Source organism: Helianthus annuus, chromosome 3, assembly GCF_002127325.2.
Source record: "Helianthus annuus cultivar XRQ/B chromosome 3, HanXRQr2.0-SUNRISE, whole genome shotgun sequence".
In the NCBI taxonomy this organism is placed as follows: Eukaryota; Viridiplantae; Streptophyta; class Magnoliopsida; order Asterales; family Asteraceae; genus Helianthus; species Helianthus annuus.
Window position 1 is genome coordinate 165,238,439 of NC_035435.2, and position 16,890 is coordinate 165,255,328.

The following is a 16,890-nucleotide window of genomic DNA, read 5'->3' on the forward strand; positions in this document are numbered from 1 at the left end:
GTCCGATCGATTATAACTATCCAACGATTGTCTGAGTGCTGCTCAAATTGAGCTGATACTTTGTTATTCATTGTGATTTCGACTTGAATGTTTGAGTGTTGTTCGAATTCGGACTATGCTCTGTCATTCGTTGTGAATCCATTGAACTATTAAGTATTGCACTTATTAATTGTTGTGAGGGTTTAATCTCGTGAATTGACGTAACTGTTGAATTAGTTACTAACCCGTTTTTGTGTGCATTGTTAATTAAATTAGGTTAATCACAGGCAAATCAGTAAGGCTTAAATTCTGCTCGTAAAATCTGCAGTGTGAGTCATTCTCTTTTTATCAAATATGTTTTACAAAACTCCAAACTATTTTAAGTTATAATTACAGGGATTAAGTCTATGTAATCACCAAGTTACAGCCGGTATATGGGGTTTTGTATACATTACTTATTTCCCGTCACACTTGGATAACGAGTTAGCCAAGGGGTGATCTGACCACAGTCACAGACACCATTTGGACAACGAGATAGCCAATGGGTAGTCGAGTGACAAGTACTGTGGGTAGTTGGTTTGATATCAGAAACATTGTAATTCCTCTTAATACTGTAAATTATAACAAGTGTGTCGTTTTAATAAACTGAATGATTCACTCAGTATTTCCCCGCTGACAAAACCTTTTTCAAACATGTTTCAGGTGATCTGTTGTGAGCAAGGAAAAGTGCCGTGGAGCACTCTCAGCTTAGAAAAGTGGCTCAATGTAAATAAATAAAAGAAACATGTTTTTGAAAAAATAAAGATTTCCCTGAGAAATCACATTATTGTAAATTACGGGAATTTATCCCTAAATTATGAAACGGGCAGTTTAAATTATTGAAAGATCCTGTTTTAAAAGTCTTCCGCTGTCGCCTAAATTAAATACCACGGGATTTCTGTCCCACGGCACCTGAAACGGGTCAAACCGGGTCGGGGGCCGTGACAGTTTCCTCCTGTGTGCTTATATAAGCAGAATTATGTAGAGGTTAAAAGGTTACACACTTAGACAGATAACCTAATTAGCATAACATCAATTCGACCTCCCTCTCCATAGCCGATCTCCCTTATCGGTTTCATAATCAACATCATCAGTCAGCACCCTAAGGAGGAACCAGATTACCTTGACAAAGATGTCGAACTCCATGTCTTCTTCCCTCACTGGATTCTCCACTGCACTGTCTGCGGTGACAGGTATGTTTTCATTTTTCCCTTATGTTTAAACAGAACTGATCCAACATTGTTATATGGCAACAGAAGACGAGTCGGCTATTGATGTGAGTTTGGAAGCAATGACTCGATAGGAACCTTAACCCCATTGTCTTGAATGGGAACCCTATGAACTATCAACATGTTATGACCCGATCTTGATACATTGGCCAAAGATCTGGGTGTCATGTTAAGAACAGACAACAGATCTATCAAAAGGTTGAGGCAAGTAGCAAAAGTGAAAAAGAAAAGAGGATGATTTTGAAATGTAAGAAATGATTTCTATTGGGAAATCGATATACAATTGGAATAACTAAAAGAAAATTTCAGTCACCAGTCACCTCTGATGAATGAAATCGAATGTGCATCTCTGATCTCTGCCCCCCAACCCTATTTATAGATGGATTGCCCAGTATCCCTACACCAACGACCAACCTCACATATTTTCAAATAGATCCCAACTCTTATACGCAAATACACTTTTGGTCAAGGCTAAGAAGTTCGAATATAATTTCATGATTTTTCAATGAGAACATCCAACGTTAATATTTGGGCACTAATGCCACTATCGAACTTTTAGAGCTATATATGATTTTGGGAAATTGGCCTGTAATAATCCCACTTAGACCTTATTGGCGATTAATAATCCCACCTCATAATATTCCCCCCACCAGTCCCACCTTTCACCTATTTTTCCTACAATGGTCCCCCGTTAAAAAAACTTAACGGAGTGCAGCTTTTTTCCAAATTACAAACAGATTTTTTAGGACTTTTGATTAGAACGACGATACGAGTCCATTGATTTAAAACTTGCCTCGAAACGGTGCTCCAAACGATGAAAACGACGCTTCAATTCAGGTGTTTAAATTTCCAATTAACCAAAATCAAGTCACTTAGAGCACTATTTCGAAGTAAGTTTTACATCAATGGACTCGTATCATCGTTCTGATCAAAAGCCCTAAAAAATCTGTTTGTAATTTGGAAAAAAGCTTAACTCCGTTAAGTTTTTTTTAACGGGGGACCATTGTAGGAAAAATAGGTGAAAGGTGGAACTAGTGGGGGGAATATTCCGAGGTGGGATTATTAATAGCCAATAAGGTCTAGGTGGGATTATTATAGGCCAATTCCCCTATGATTTTTAGTTACTATTATATCTGTAAAAGCGACTGATGCTAACGTCGTAAGTATTTTAAAACCAAGTATGTATTTCAAGTAGATGTTTTTTTAGTTAAATTCAATCAAATGAGTTCCATAAAACAGTTATTGTGGTCAAATTATACGAAATTTTGATCGGAGAACTTTACTACTAAGACAATAAGGTGTAGTGTAGCATAAAAGGAGTGGGGTTCGATCCCCGGTAAGCTTAGTCATTCAAAAAAAATTATTATGACAATATGGTACGTAACTTACTAATTATTATGTCTATCACCAATACAATAGTGCTTGCTTATTCGAAAAGCTAACTTGAAATGGACGTAGTTTCCTTTTGGTTGCATATAACACCCTCTTGATCCGTTTATAAGATCTCAAAATTTACACAACTAAATTAAAACTAACTAACTAACTGTGACGGTTTATCTTAACTTCTATATAACTCGTACTTTTTTAGAAACAATTATGACAGAACTCATTGATTTCCGTATTTTAGGTACGAGTTATGATCTTGGCACATGGACTTCACATGAGATCTTTATATTTTAATGAGAATATCTGTGTGAAATCCAAACTCACATTCACCAAAGTAGAATAATATGAGATCTAGTAACGTTCAAAACTTGTGACAGGCATCTCTAATATTCAACGGAACATATGCAATCCACATGTCGCTTTATCCCAAATTTCACATCTCTAGTAACTTTTATGTTGTTTTTTTTAACTCTTTTATGTTGTGTTTTTTTCTACTTTTTATATGTAACTTTTATATGTAATATGATACAATACAATACGATATGATTTGATATAATATGATACATACCATTCAATACAAATGTGATATGATATCATATGGTACCATACAAAATAATAGACTACAATGATATTATTCATTTTTTTGCCAAATTGTAAATAAGACTAGAATTTATAACATCATAAAATTAGAAAAATGTTAATTCCATGGCAACTCAACATAATTTGTTTTTAAAACGGACTTCAAAATGTTAACACACACTATTTGTACTAATTACAGTTAGTATGGAGGGTTTAAATGAATTTCAGAATGATAGAAAATGGCTATTTTAAACAAAAGTTTTAAAAAACTGTAAACTACCATCAAGCTTTAAACAAAAAGATTTTATGTATGGTCAATGGTTTAAATGAATTGTACAATAAATTGTGCAAATCATAAAGGGAATCTGAAATTAATGAACAAAATATGCTGTAAAAATATGATGTGCTCTTGTTTGATTTAATGAAAATTTATTCTTAACTAATTAAGATTTTATGTCTGATGTTCGTTTTAAATGAATAATCCGAGAAAAAAAACTCCACTTAAAAACATGTTTGTATACAATCATAATCAAACAATTAGAGGACAATACCATTCACAATTCACTGTTGTATTTTTCAGCACTGTCACAAACAATTCATTACACAATTAGATGCAAACATCCAACTAATTTTCGAACTCATCGATGTCCTTCTAAGCCTCACTCATTTACGGGGCTATTTCCTCGAGCTTTGATTTTGCTGTAGAATAGGCCTCGTCACAACTAACTTTATCAGCTCGTAAAGCGGCAACTTTGGCCTCGTTTTCTTCCTTGTCCTCCTCTGCCTTCTTTCTTTCATCATATAGATAGTTAAGGCGAGCTGTACTTCCATCAACATCATGTTGGGCTTCTTCAAGCTCCCTGTTGACTCCATTGTATCTTTCTTCGGCCTCGGAAAACTCTGAGGCTGCTTCGTTGTGCGCGGTTATTGTATCAAAAGCAGATTGCGGCTTCTGCTTGACTAAAGCTTCTATGTCACAACGTTGACCGATGACAGAATGAGCGGCTTCGTACACTAGTGTGTAATCAACCGGAACAATATCAAGAAAGTCAAATGCTTTTGAAGCTAAATCTATCATTTCGTTAGCATCCGCAGCCTTGTTGATACCGGCAATCAACTCTTGTGATGCCGTATTTAGAATCTTGAGAGCTTTTCTATCCGTTTTGAACCGGTCTGATCTTGACGGAGGCTTGAGCTTGGATAAGCATGGGGGTTTAATAACGATTTTCATATTGGATGGGTATTTTCTAGCAACGGCAACTCTCTCTGTCCTTGGTTTTTTAACAATTTTCGTCACAAAATCATTGTTTTCGAGATGATGAGTACTTTCAAGAAGTTCTGCTGTAGTTGGTTACTTGGTTGTTCTTCCGGTTCATCTATGGCAAAAAAAAAAAAAAAAAAAAAAATTGTTAATCACACAATCCAAAAGTTCACAACAAAAAATCGGACAGAGCAAAACATATAGGCATATAGCACAGCACCGATGTACTTTCTCTAAATCAAGGAGAAAGGTATCTAACTTCCTCACCGGCAATGTTTTCAGGACCGAACCGGACGTCGAACCGGTCTCCTTAGTGGTCCACTGGTCAGGCCAGATGTAAGAACCGGATGATACCGTAAATATTATAAAAATAAATAGGGTAAAATTGAAATTTTTAATAAAAATCCGGTTCAACCTTAAAAAATTCCTGTTCGACCGAACGATTTTTCCAATCTGACTGTCGGTTCTTTTGTCTGGTTAGATGAGTATGTCTTGTTTAGTGAGGGGCATGGTATGTTTGGTTTTTTTGATTAGGTTCCCTCACTGAGTTGTAAATATTTTTTGTTAATAAAATTTACCGGAGGTTATGTCCTCCTTTACCAAAAAAAAAGCAGATTGCGGCTTCTGTTTGACTAGAGCTTCTCTGTCGCAACGATCAACATGCTTCAGAAACTTTTGTCAACGCCCAAATTAATTACCCTATGAACGATCAACATGTTACGAACCCATCCCAATACACCGACCAAAGATCAAGCGTAGATTACATCAAAAACAGAATGAAAAGACAAAATTCAGAAACTTTTGTCAAGTCAGGATTTTTGTTTGCTTCAATAGATTAAAGATCGATCTACCAAGGTTGAGGCAAGTAGCAAAAGGGAAAACAAAAAGACTATGATTTTGAAACGATTTTGATTGAGAAATCGATATACAATTGAAATGAACTAACAGAAAGATTCAGCCATTACAGCCGCCGTTGATGAATGAAATTGAGAGTGCATCTCAGATCCCCACCCTCTAACCCTATTTATAGAAAGTGGGGGTGCCCCATAACCCTAATCTAACCTCACATATTTTCAAATAGACCCCAGTAATTATAAGCAAATACACTTTAACTCTTTAAATACAAAACTACGTCCCCGAGAACATCCAGATGTTAATAATTTGGCACGGCAAATGATCCGCAAACGAATTGACTTGGGGGAGGTGGGAAGGTTTACCCACTTATGTGGAGTTCCTGACCGGGAGGTCTCAGGGTCGAATTTTGCGGAGGGCGAACTGTGGTATCGGTTCAAACAAGCAATAATATGCCTACCACGGGATTCCTACTAGTGACTTGGGTGATCAAAGGCCAAAGGCCTAACCGGGTAATCTAGCAGTCAAAAAAAAAAAAATAATAATTTGGCACTGATATTAATACGTAATGTGTTTACAAGCCAAATACATATTTAGATTTTAGAGCTAATGAATTTTACATTACTATGATAAATGTAAAACGCTACTGATATGAGGTTTGAAAATATTTTTAAAATCAAGCATCCATTTCAAGTTCTTTAGTACACGTTTTTTTGTTGAATTTGATCAAATAAAATTTCATACGAGGGTAATTATGGTCAAATTATATGAGAATTTGATTGGAGACTTTTTTTTTCTTATAGGACATTAATATTGTTTGTTTTCCATTATATACTAGTATTATGACCCTGGGCGATGCGTCACCGGCTCGTTGCAAACGTCGTATGGATTAGCCCAAACATTAGGTGATTCATTAAACATATGAAACTTTGTGTTGCGGCGTTTTCTATTTAACTCAATGTAATACCATATATAAGCACTGCGGTTGGATCAAAGTTGCAGCGGGACCGCAGATAGCGGCGCGTTTGCGAACTTCGTTACACTTGTTGTGACAGTGACATTACCGTGTTTAAGTACATATAAGAAAACATATTAAAACCATATTATGCCTCACACGTTGTGGTTTTATAAAATATAAAAACTATTTTAAACGAAAGACCCTATTTACCTCTCGTGCATTGTCTGATGCCTTACAATGACATAAACGTGTTAAAGGGTACATTTGCAAACTTCAAAACCAAAGTCGAAATGTTGTTGTGTACCCGGTTACGACTGTAAAGTCAATGTGGCTAGGCAATTAAGGAGAAGCGTATGAACTTGAGTAGATTATGTTATGAAAACGGAAACGTACGATAAAAAACTTGGAGGATGTCACGGACAAATTTGAGTTAGAAGACAATTATTATGAATCCTAAATTCGATATTTATTACACGCGTGTAGCGACGTAACAATTTAATAAAGTAATTTAAAATAAAAAAAATATAATAAGAAACATTAAAGGGAAAGAAGAAGAAAAAAATACATGCACGGATCAAACCTTGTCACTATCAAAGTCAAGTAATGCACCTAAGCAATTGCTCTAAGAATAGTTTTGAATTTGTAGCAGAATCTAAGAGTATATAAATTAGTAGTGTTCGGTGGTTTTTGTCACCGACATTTAGGTTTAAGATATTATAGAATAAACGGTGGGGTGTTTAGGTAGCAAGCTCCTTTGGCATGTATTCAGGTGTCCCCTCGTTAGGTTGATCGAGTGACCCTTTTTAACTTTTGTTAAAATTAATAGGTGTTTCATTGGGCGTGGTAGGTCTTTTGGTTTCATAAATTAATAAATTACTGGGTAATAATTTCCGTCAATGGTTGTCTGTTGGCAGTAATTATCGCCTTTTGGGTTGCTTCTTTGTAGTTGTTTATTGAATGAACGTTTTTCTATATAAACTCGTGCTTTACTAGAAACTATCATGATGCAACATTGCGCGTTAATTACCATACCAGCAACGATGATATTACGTTTAGGGACATAGACCTTCATTTGAGATCTCCATCCACTAAACTAGAATTATATGAGGGTTTGTTACACCGTCACATGAATCTCTAGTATTAAATATGAAAACTTTATGTAGCTCACGTACATTCAACCTAATGTGGTGAAGCGATAAGAGGTAAGCCAACAAAGCTAATAAACCAACTTACCATCTGTGTTTTCCTATCTACTTGTAACCCAAACAAAAGAAACAAGCTTGTCATTCTATGTAACAACCCAAGTAAATTGTGTCAGGATATTATATGCTTTCCCCCCATGGGTTACCCATCCAAGAACTAGCGATTTTGTTTTCACTCAATGAACGGCACTCCTTAGCAAAAAATTGTGTCCTGGTATAGAAGGTTTCCACTCCATTATAAGGAAAGATTTATTCCCCCTAAACTGATGTGAGACTTGTATCTCCACCCCCTTAGGATTCCAACGAAGAGGAACACGAACCTGACCCTTGGCTCTGGTACCATTTGTAACATCCCAAGTAAACCATATTAGGATATTGTCTGTTTGCCCCGGCTGGGTGGCCAAACCAGGAACTCACGTTTTGTTTTACACGTGGAATGCTGTCTACCTGCCTTAACGACGTAGTACTATAGTTTGGACTCAGCACCCGTTCACACGGGGGTTGTTAAGGACAAATACTTGCATGGATTACAAGGGTAATCATGTATTGCGAACCGTCTCGGACGGTCAACCCGCAGTCATAGGTATCGATAGGTCCACGTCGATAATTAACATGCTTCGTTTTCCTCTGTGTACGTGCTGGTTATGCGTAAACTATTCAAACTCTATATGCTATTATCAAACTTGTATGCTCACCATTACATTATATGTATTGACTTTATTTTAACGTATGTGATAGGTATTTAGGATGCCTATGTGCTAGGAAAGCGAGGCTAGAATAAGTTTCTAGAAGCCCCAACAAATAGTTGTCTGCCGAGAACAAGCGTCTGGGGCATAGTTGTCTGTAGATCTTGTCCTCTGGCATTACATCTAGAAAGTCAACAGAATAGGGGTCTAGAAGCAGATAAACAATTGCTGTAATAATATTCGAATATGAGTTGTCGGAACAGAACTACTTGTTTGGTTGTTATCTGTAATAATATATTTGTTTATTCGGGATACGGTATGGGACGTATCTTTAATTGGAGTATATAAATAGTTGTTATGGAAACTTCTGAACAATCTGTTTCGCTCAGTGCCGCGCCCTGATGATTCCGCCATCGGTTGGGGTGTGACATATAGGATCAACCCTAGAAAATGAAACTAACCGAGTTTATTTTAGTAACAAATATACACATTTTCATAGTTTCTTCTTTTACATCTAGTTTATGTTTGTGTTATTTTTAAAGAAAGGAAAAAGTACACGTTTTGTCCTTTATCTTTATACCCTTTTCAGGCGGTGTCCTTTTCAACGAATTTTGACCGGTTTTTCCCTTTATAGGGAATTTTGTTACGTGTTTTGTCCTTTAACCCTAACCCAGTTAGATTTTTTCTTAAATCTGATCATGTGACTTGCATGTGAGGGTATTTTTGTCATTTCACCTTAAAGGACTAAGTATGTAAATAACTTCTCTCCACCACCACCAAACACCCTCCTACCACCGTGACTGCCGACACCCGCCACCACAAAATTAATCAATCAAATTAAATTGCAGATCAATTGTAATCAAATTACAAGGAATTGATTGAAGTTTAAGCAACACAAACAAATCTAATCAATATACATCATATATCACAGATCAATTTGTAAATATGTACAGAACATAACCTAACTTAAACTTTTGTAATCAATAATTAACATACTGAATCTCGTCGCAAGATGTCCAACAGGTGTTGACTTCTCTTTGTCTTGTCTTCATCATCTAAAAGAAACCGTGTTGTTTAAACTGAAGGCAAGAAAATCAAGGAAGGTTTTGGATTGAATTGAAGACGATTTAACAAGAACATTCCCCACCAGCAACCACCTCACCCACTTAAGACCCTACTCCTCTTCCTTATTTTAACTCATGATCAACACAATAATTTCTCATTTGTCACAAATCACTTGGTGAATCAACAGATCCGGAAAGAAAAGGCGTTTGGGTGTGGCGACGGGGGTTCTAGGTTTCCAGTGGAATCAACAGATTTGGAAAGATAGGGCGTTTGGGGGAGTCGACGAGGGTTCCAGGGTTCCGACGGTGGTGGTTTTTGATGGGTGGTTGTAGTGGTTGTGACGGCGATGGATGTTAGGCGACGCCGGGGTTGAATGGTGGTGGAAGATTCTGAGCGGGTAGTGGTGGGTTGTTGGCAGGTGGGCGGCGGCTGGTTGTGGGTTGATGGTGGTGGCGATGGCAAGTAGGTTAATGGTGGTGGTTGTTGGTTGATAGTGGATGGTGGTGAGAGGTGGGAGGTGGTGCGTTGAATGTGTGAGAGAGTATGTGGCAGGGAGAGAGAGATCTGGAAAGAGAGAGTGAGTGATATAGAGAGATAAAAGAGAGTTATTCTAATAATAATTTAAAAATGTTTTGTTTTGTTTTTTAAATAATATTAAATAATGGGATAAAAAGACTAAAATACCCTTGGGTAACCAGATTTAAAAAAAAAATCTAACAGTGTAGGGTTAAAGGACAAAACGTATAACAAAATTCCCTATAAAGGGCAAAACCTGTCAAAATTCATTGAAAAGGACACCGCCTCAAAAAAGGTATAAAGATAAAGGACAAAACGTGTAATTTTTCCTTAAAGAAATGTATTCATGTAATTTCTCCAAATACAACCTTATCTACATACATAGCTTACCATTTGGGCTGCAAATGAACCGAACGAACACGAACAAGACCTTGTTCATGTTCGTTTGTTAAGAAATATATGTGTTCACGAACTGTTCCTGAACACTTACCGAACCAGATTTTGTGTTGGTGTACGAACACGAACAAGACCTTGTTCATGTTCGTTTGTTAAGAAATATATGTGTTCACGAACTGTTCATGAACACTTACCGAATGAGATTTTGTGTTGGTGTTCATTTGTTAAGGATAAGAACTTGTTTGTGTTCGTTTGTATTTGTTAATTTTAGGAAACGAACAAAAGCGAGAATGTTGATGAACACAAATGGAAACAAACAAGCGCCCGTTAACAAAATATATAATACACTGACAATTATCAAATATTTAATTTCGGAATTTTGAAGTATTTAAATAAAATATAAAAACTAAAAACACTAATGAACCATCGAAAACAAACAAACACGTTATCAAACGTTAACGAACATAAATGAACGAACGCGACCTATGTTCGTGTTTGTTCATTTAACTACACAAACGAAATTTTTTTGTTCGTGTGTTCGTTTATTTATAATAAACGAATGTACACAAACGAACTTCCGACCGAACGGTTCACGAACTGTTCACTGAACGTTTGGTCCGTTTGCAGCCCAAGCTACCATTCTGGTTGGCACCATGTTACAGGAGCTAAGGTTGTATATTATGCTCATGCAACATAGATGAACGTTGCCGCTTTATTCATGAACCATTATATAAGATCAACCCTAGAAAATCCAACTAACGAAGTTTATTTTAGTAACAAATTTACACATTTTCATAGTTTCTTCTTTTACATCTAGTTTACGTTTGTGTTATTTTTAGAGAAATATATTCATGCAATTTCTCCAAATACAACCTTAACTACATACATGGCCTACCATTCTTCAACACTACTTCCAATTGGCTATCTGCCTCATGATATATTCCGGCTGTTATGAGCAAATATAAGTTTATATATTTAGTAACCCACACACGTATATCATATCCACTAGAATGATGTTTATTATATCTTTTGATAAATAATAAATTTCATTTAGTATTTACTAATGAAGAATTTAGGGTTGATATCAAACCTCGGGTTTTAAAGTTTGCTTTAAGCCTTCAAAAATGTTGAGCCGCCTCTGCTTAAAGAACAAACCAATATAAATTTTTCATCAAAATGCATATTTGGCCGACTAGAAGATTATAGATCTTTGGATGCATAGTATTTCGGGTTAGCTTGATTTTCAATTTAGTTATTCGGTTGTTGATGACTTTAGTTTCTCGGTAGGTCTTTGCATCTTCCATGATGATTGAATCACTATGAGGTGGATGTTGGTTTAGATTTTTAGTATTTATAACTTACACTTATTGAACAAGTGATAATTTATGGAATGAAGCAAAACTTCTATCGGTAATCTTATAGCAATATAAACATTGTAACATACGACCTCTCGTACTAACAATATTGTTTGGTATGTTCTTTAGGAGCTCACAGATTTGTTTTTGATTGCCCATGGAGAATTCAGATGAGGTCAAGCATGCTAGTACTACTCATACATGCGGACACTTAACTGTCAAGTTCAACTCTCATACACATCCGTTGCGCCTAAGACGTGCTAGTGTTATTTGAGATAGAGAATTTCGTATGGGACAGTATCTTTACAGTAAACAAAAATGATGTGGATTCGCCTAAGGTTGGAGGGGGTGCTACGTGTTGAGACTATGCGATCACCGTGAAACACCGTGCTACGTGATGGTCACGTCTGTAATGGATGATGCAATTATTTAAATTTTATTATTTTTGTATTTCCTTCTTTGCCTTTCTATTATTTTTGTTTTGACAACTGATACATTAGTTTGGAGTAAAGGTTTTGTTTTATCATGAAACAATTTTGTTATTTAAACAAATGTTTATGCCACAGTAACATGTAAGGTTAAAAGTGTTTTGTTTTATCATGAAATAATTTTGTTATTTAAACAAATGTTTATGCCACAGTAACATGTAAGGTTAAAAGTGTTGATTCTTGTTGATAGATTTATAAATGTCAAAACGATTAAATAAACTGAACCTTTATTCTAAAATGGCAATAAAAACATAAAAATTAGTTAATTAATGTGCACTATATATATTTTTCAATATAAATTGTAATTTAGAGTTTCCTAATACACCTTAACATATACCTTTGGGTATATATTATACACGCAGTTTAAAATAAAGACATGTTATCAAAATATGTGTTAGTCACTTGCAGGAAAGATAGAAAAAATCGTGACTTAAAGCTTGTAATGGAGTCTCATGAAAATCTTGAAAACCGTGTTTGTAGATTCTACTAGAACGCAAACAGAAATGTTGTTGGAAGTGGAATTGGCACGTTAACTTTTATGTTGTTTTTTTTAATCTTTTATTTATGTTGTTTTTTTCTACTTTTTATTTTTAACTTTTATATGTAATATGATACATGCAATACAATATGATATGATTTCATATAATATGATACACAATGTGAAATGATATGATATGATACGATACGATACGATACGATACGATACGATACGATACGATACGATACGATACGATACGATACGATACGATACGATACGATAGGATACGATACGATACGTACCATACGATACGATACGATATGGTACCATATGAGATAATAACAAACAATGATTATTGATATTATTCATTTTTGTCAAATTGTATATAAGACTAGAATTTATAACATCATAAAATTAGAAAAATGTTAATTCCATGACAACTCAACATAATTTGTTTTTAAAACCCACTTCAAAATTAGTTCTTTGGATCATAATTCCATTGCCTTTAGGTTTTGGTCTAAATTTTCGTGTTGTTCATTAATCAAGTGTTTTTCAACGGCGCCGTTTAGATGTCTCTTTAGTATATGAAGCTAGTTTATTTATGATATGATCGCTGTTGGAGTCACTACTACAAAATAGAGCTTTAGACGGGGTGAAATGGGTTTTAAGACGGTGTTTTCAACACCGTCTTAAACTGCACTGGTTTAAAATCAGGTATTATTAGACGGTGTTCTATTTGAACACCGGCTTAAACTCAAGTCTTATTAGACGGTGTTCAGTTTGAACACCGGCTTAAACTTACATTTAACACCGTCTTATAAACTTAGTGAACCCCGTCTTTTAATACCAACACCGTCTTATAAACTGCTGAAAAAAATACATTTACTGAATACATATTTTCCAAAAATACATTTGCTGGAAAAAAATACACCAAAAATACATTTGCTGGAAAAAAAAATACATCAACCTTATATACACCAATGGAACATTTTCAAATCAAACCAAAACAATACACATTCAAATCCAAAATAAGCCCATAGACATCCAATTCAGAAATAAACCCGTCAAATTACAATCATTTGTGAATACATAACAAACTACACATAAGCGAAACTAACGGAATACCTAACTCGCTAAAAAACTTCGGCATCAACGTCATCAACAAAACATCTATTTCATTATCCGTAGCCTCTCTGGTGTCGTGCCACATCTAAAATAAAAGTAGATAGGAAGAGTTATTACAAATATTATAGAATAAATCTAAAGGCAAAGAGAAAAATCGATAACAACATCAGCAATAAAGCTATGTATATATTTACATGTTATATACATCTAAACCTTCTAAGTTTTTAAAAAAAAAATAAACAGTTAAGTAATAAATTGATAAACAAGTATATTTACTTAATTACTTCATCGGGAAATTGGTTTTGATACAAATTGACAAAGTCAAACATATGTTGGAGAACCATGTAGCCGCATTCCCATCCACCCTTTTGTTGCTTACACTGTAATAAATTAACAAATTATTATTTAAAAGTAACGAAAATCAAACAATTTAGAAATAGCAAACACACATATATCAACCATTGTGTAGTTGAACTCGGATCCTAAGGTGGTAGGAATTAGGCTTGAAAGACGATAGTTAGAAGCATTCTTTTAGCCTTTTATCTTTGTTGAATCCAAAATATAAACATGTCCTATGTGTTGGGCAATGATGAACAAAGACCAATGGTCGCTACAAAATTAGCGTTATAGAATAGTTAGGTGAATCATGTATTGCATGATTCTCTATTGTTATTTTGAAACCGACCCCAACATACGTAAAAACAAAATACTTACGGTTTCATTTGTCATTATTTCCATGGTTGGTCAACCATAAACCAATGGCAAAAGAACACACTTGAGCATTAAGGTCATAAAGGATCATATCCTGGATCAGCAGCCATATATTTATTGAAATATGCCAAGTAAAAAACTTTAGCTCAGATAGTTGATGCCACACAAATGCTACTGATAGTTGGATCTTTTAGAACATACTGACCAGCTGAACATTAGTTTGGTCATGCAAGCTCTCTAGACCAGTCTTTACTTCGGCGAACCCTACAACCAAAGAGTGTGAGATAAACCAAGATGGCGAGAATGACAATACCAAACACCAAAACCATCCCCGAAGCCAAAAGTCATCCACCACCACCGGAATAATCATGCATAAGAAGCAAAAGAAATATATAACTAACCTTCTACGTCGATCATGACAAAAAAGGCCCTCACAAAAGTAGCAACAAATGAGAAAAAACATGAGCCACATCAAGTTTAGGACCTGTAACAGTAATATAGAGTTTTAATGTATCAAGTTTCATTTCCATAAAGATTAAAAGATATAAACAACACACTTTTAATTATACATATAAGAGTACATAAAGCGAGATAGTGAAATAAAGTACCATGAGCTCTCACCCCATATCCATCAATGAAAACCTCCTAGGTGATAACTGCTGCATTTTTTTCTATGGGTGATCAACCACTTTAAAACATCATTATTCTCAAATGTGCATAGTGTATATAATATGATGATGATGATAACAAGTAAACAAGAAAATTACCACTTGATTCGTGCAATGCACTTATTTGCATAATAGAACAGGTGGCCCGTCCAATACTCATGCATATGTGTCAAGACTGTTCAGCGAAATGATTTCTTTGAGTGCATTGTCAGGTACACGCCTACATGCTTGAAGATAAATTAAGTCAACAGTATAAGAATAAGGTACACAGCTTACACTTGTTTGCATTGGCGCAGCATAGTGGGGGCGGGAGGGGGCGGCCGACCCCCCGAACTTTTCGCTCAGTAGTGGAAAGTATGTAGTTTCCGTATAAAAATTTTTGAGTATCTACGTTTTTGACCCCCCGTTTTATAGAAATTTTTGGGTATATACGTTTTCGACTCCCCGGTCGGAAATCTCAAGCTTCGCCACTGCTTGTTTGGTTATTTGTCAAGTTATAGACGACATAAATAGCCATTAATGATCATCTAATTTTGTTAGTTTAGAGAAAATAAAATAAATGATAATAAAAAAAACAAAAAGGACATACGTAAAATGTAATTATTATACCTTTTTTGTAAAGTTTGCTGGGATACTTTTTTCAAAGAAGCAGTACACCTTTGCGATAGGGACGATCTTAGTGAAGAAATGCACGTCCCATAAGTTTCCCCATAGTCATCTAATAAGGACATTAAATTCAAAGTAATTTCAGCTTAAGATATTAATTTGGCTTAAAATGAAACGGGTCAAACTTGTTAAATATTGGCTAAATCATGTAAAAACATTGAACTGTTATTATAACTTTCTAATCATATTTACAACATTAATCATTAAATAGCAGCAACTCAAACCATAGACTAATTTGTATCCATTTAATTTAAACAAATGATTGACTGATTTAACGTATAACCTCCCACTCCTAGCACAAATTTCATATTAACAATGCCTAAAGTAAATGCTAAAATACCCATAGCCATCAAAGAGGGGTAAGAAACATGTTTCGAACCCGAGACCTCGAGTGTCCTCGGTCCGGCTTTAAAGCGGGTGTCGGTGGCCACCAAAGTGGCACTAATGGGAATTGAACTTGGGTCTCCATTGGAGAACCCACGTCACTCCACCACTAGGCCACTTGTGGTGGTTAAGTCATTCAAACTAATGACAACACATTCAAAGAATTTATTCATGTGTATCGGGTCTGTTCATTTTCAATCTTGATGATTGTCTATAACTACCAAAATAAACATTAGAAAAATCATACCCCTAACTTGCCGTTTAATTGACCAACATTTAATTGTTTCTGAAATATGGATGAGTGATATCATCGAGTATAGTTTTTATGAATCTAAACAAAAGAAAACAAGGAAACCAAATCAAAGCAAGAACTCACAAGCAATTAAGCAAACAGATGGGTATCCATAAGTGATGATTCATAAACTGAAATGAAAACTATAAGATTAGGGCACCAAATAAGAATCATAATAATAAACCTAAAATCACAATATTGCTTTTCACCGATGCAATTATGATGGGCAATTGAAATCCTCCTGAACCTCTCCTTCGTAAGGGCTGCTGAACGAGGAAGAAGAAGTTGAATGATGAAGGGCCACTGAACTGTGCTGCGGCGGTGGCGAACACACGTTCACCATCCGGTTGGTAATCCGTCGAGATTGAGAGGAAGAGAAATAGAGAGCAAACAGAATGAATTTGGGTTGGGGATAGGGGAAAGATGTCTAAAATTTTGAGGAGGGAAAATATGAAGTTTGAGCGGAGAAGGTTTTGATTTTGGAGAAGATGTATTTTGATTTTGGAGCGGATCTGAAAAGAGGGGGAAACCAAATTGTTAAAAAAAATCTGTAAGTGCAGTTCCTGCCGGGTAAC

At 35.4% G+C, this 16,890-nt stretch overlaps 1 protein-coding gene and 1 long non-coding RNA gene across 3 annotated transcripts; both read right to left on the reverse strand.

The window, feature by feature from the left end:
* Positions 1–3,738: 3,738 nt before the first annotated feature.
* LOC110930610 lies at positions 3,739–5,456 on the reverse strand. 2 transcript variants are annotated; one of them, XM_022173947.2, is made up of 2 exons: positions 5,074–5,456; positions 3,739–4,588 (listed from the first exon to the last, which is right to left on the reverse strand). In XM_022173947.2, the coding sequence occupies exon 2, from the start codon at positions 4,441–4,443 to the stop codon at positions 3,880–3,882; it is 564 nt and encodes a 187-aa protein (XP_022029639.1). In that variant the 5' UTR covers positions 4,444–4,588; positions 5,074–5,456; the 3' UTR covers positions 3,739–3,879. The 2 variants fall into 2 exon arrangements, with proteins under 2 accessions (XP_022029639.1, XP_022029638.1); XM_022173946.2 differs by having other exon boundaries at positions 5,052–5,456.
* Positions 5,457–13,517: 8,061 nt separating this feature from the next.
* On the reverse strand, positions 13,518–13,974 carry LOC118490250. The gene is made up of 2 exons (XR_004888835.1): positions 13,879–13,974; positions 13,518–13,679 (listed from the first exon to the last, which is right to left on the reverse strand). It is a non-coding gene; the product is annotated as an uncharacterized LOC118490250 (long non-coding RNA).
* Between the last annotated feature and the right edge of the window lie 2,916 nt (positions 13,975–16,890).

Excerpts from the sequence above, each read along its gene's own strand:
- LOC110930610 (XM_022173947.2), bottom strand. The coding sequence starts at position 4,443 with ATGAAAATCGTTATTAAACCCCCATGCTTATCCAAGCTCAAGCCTCCG.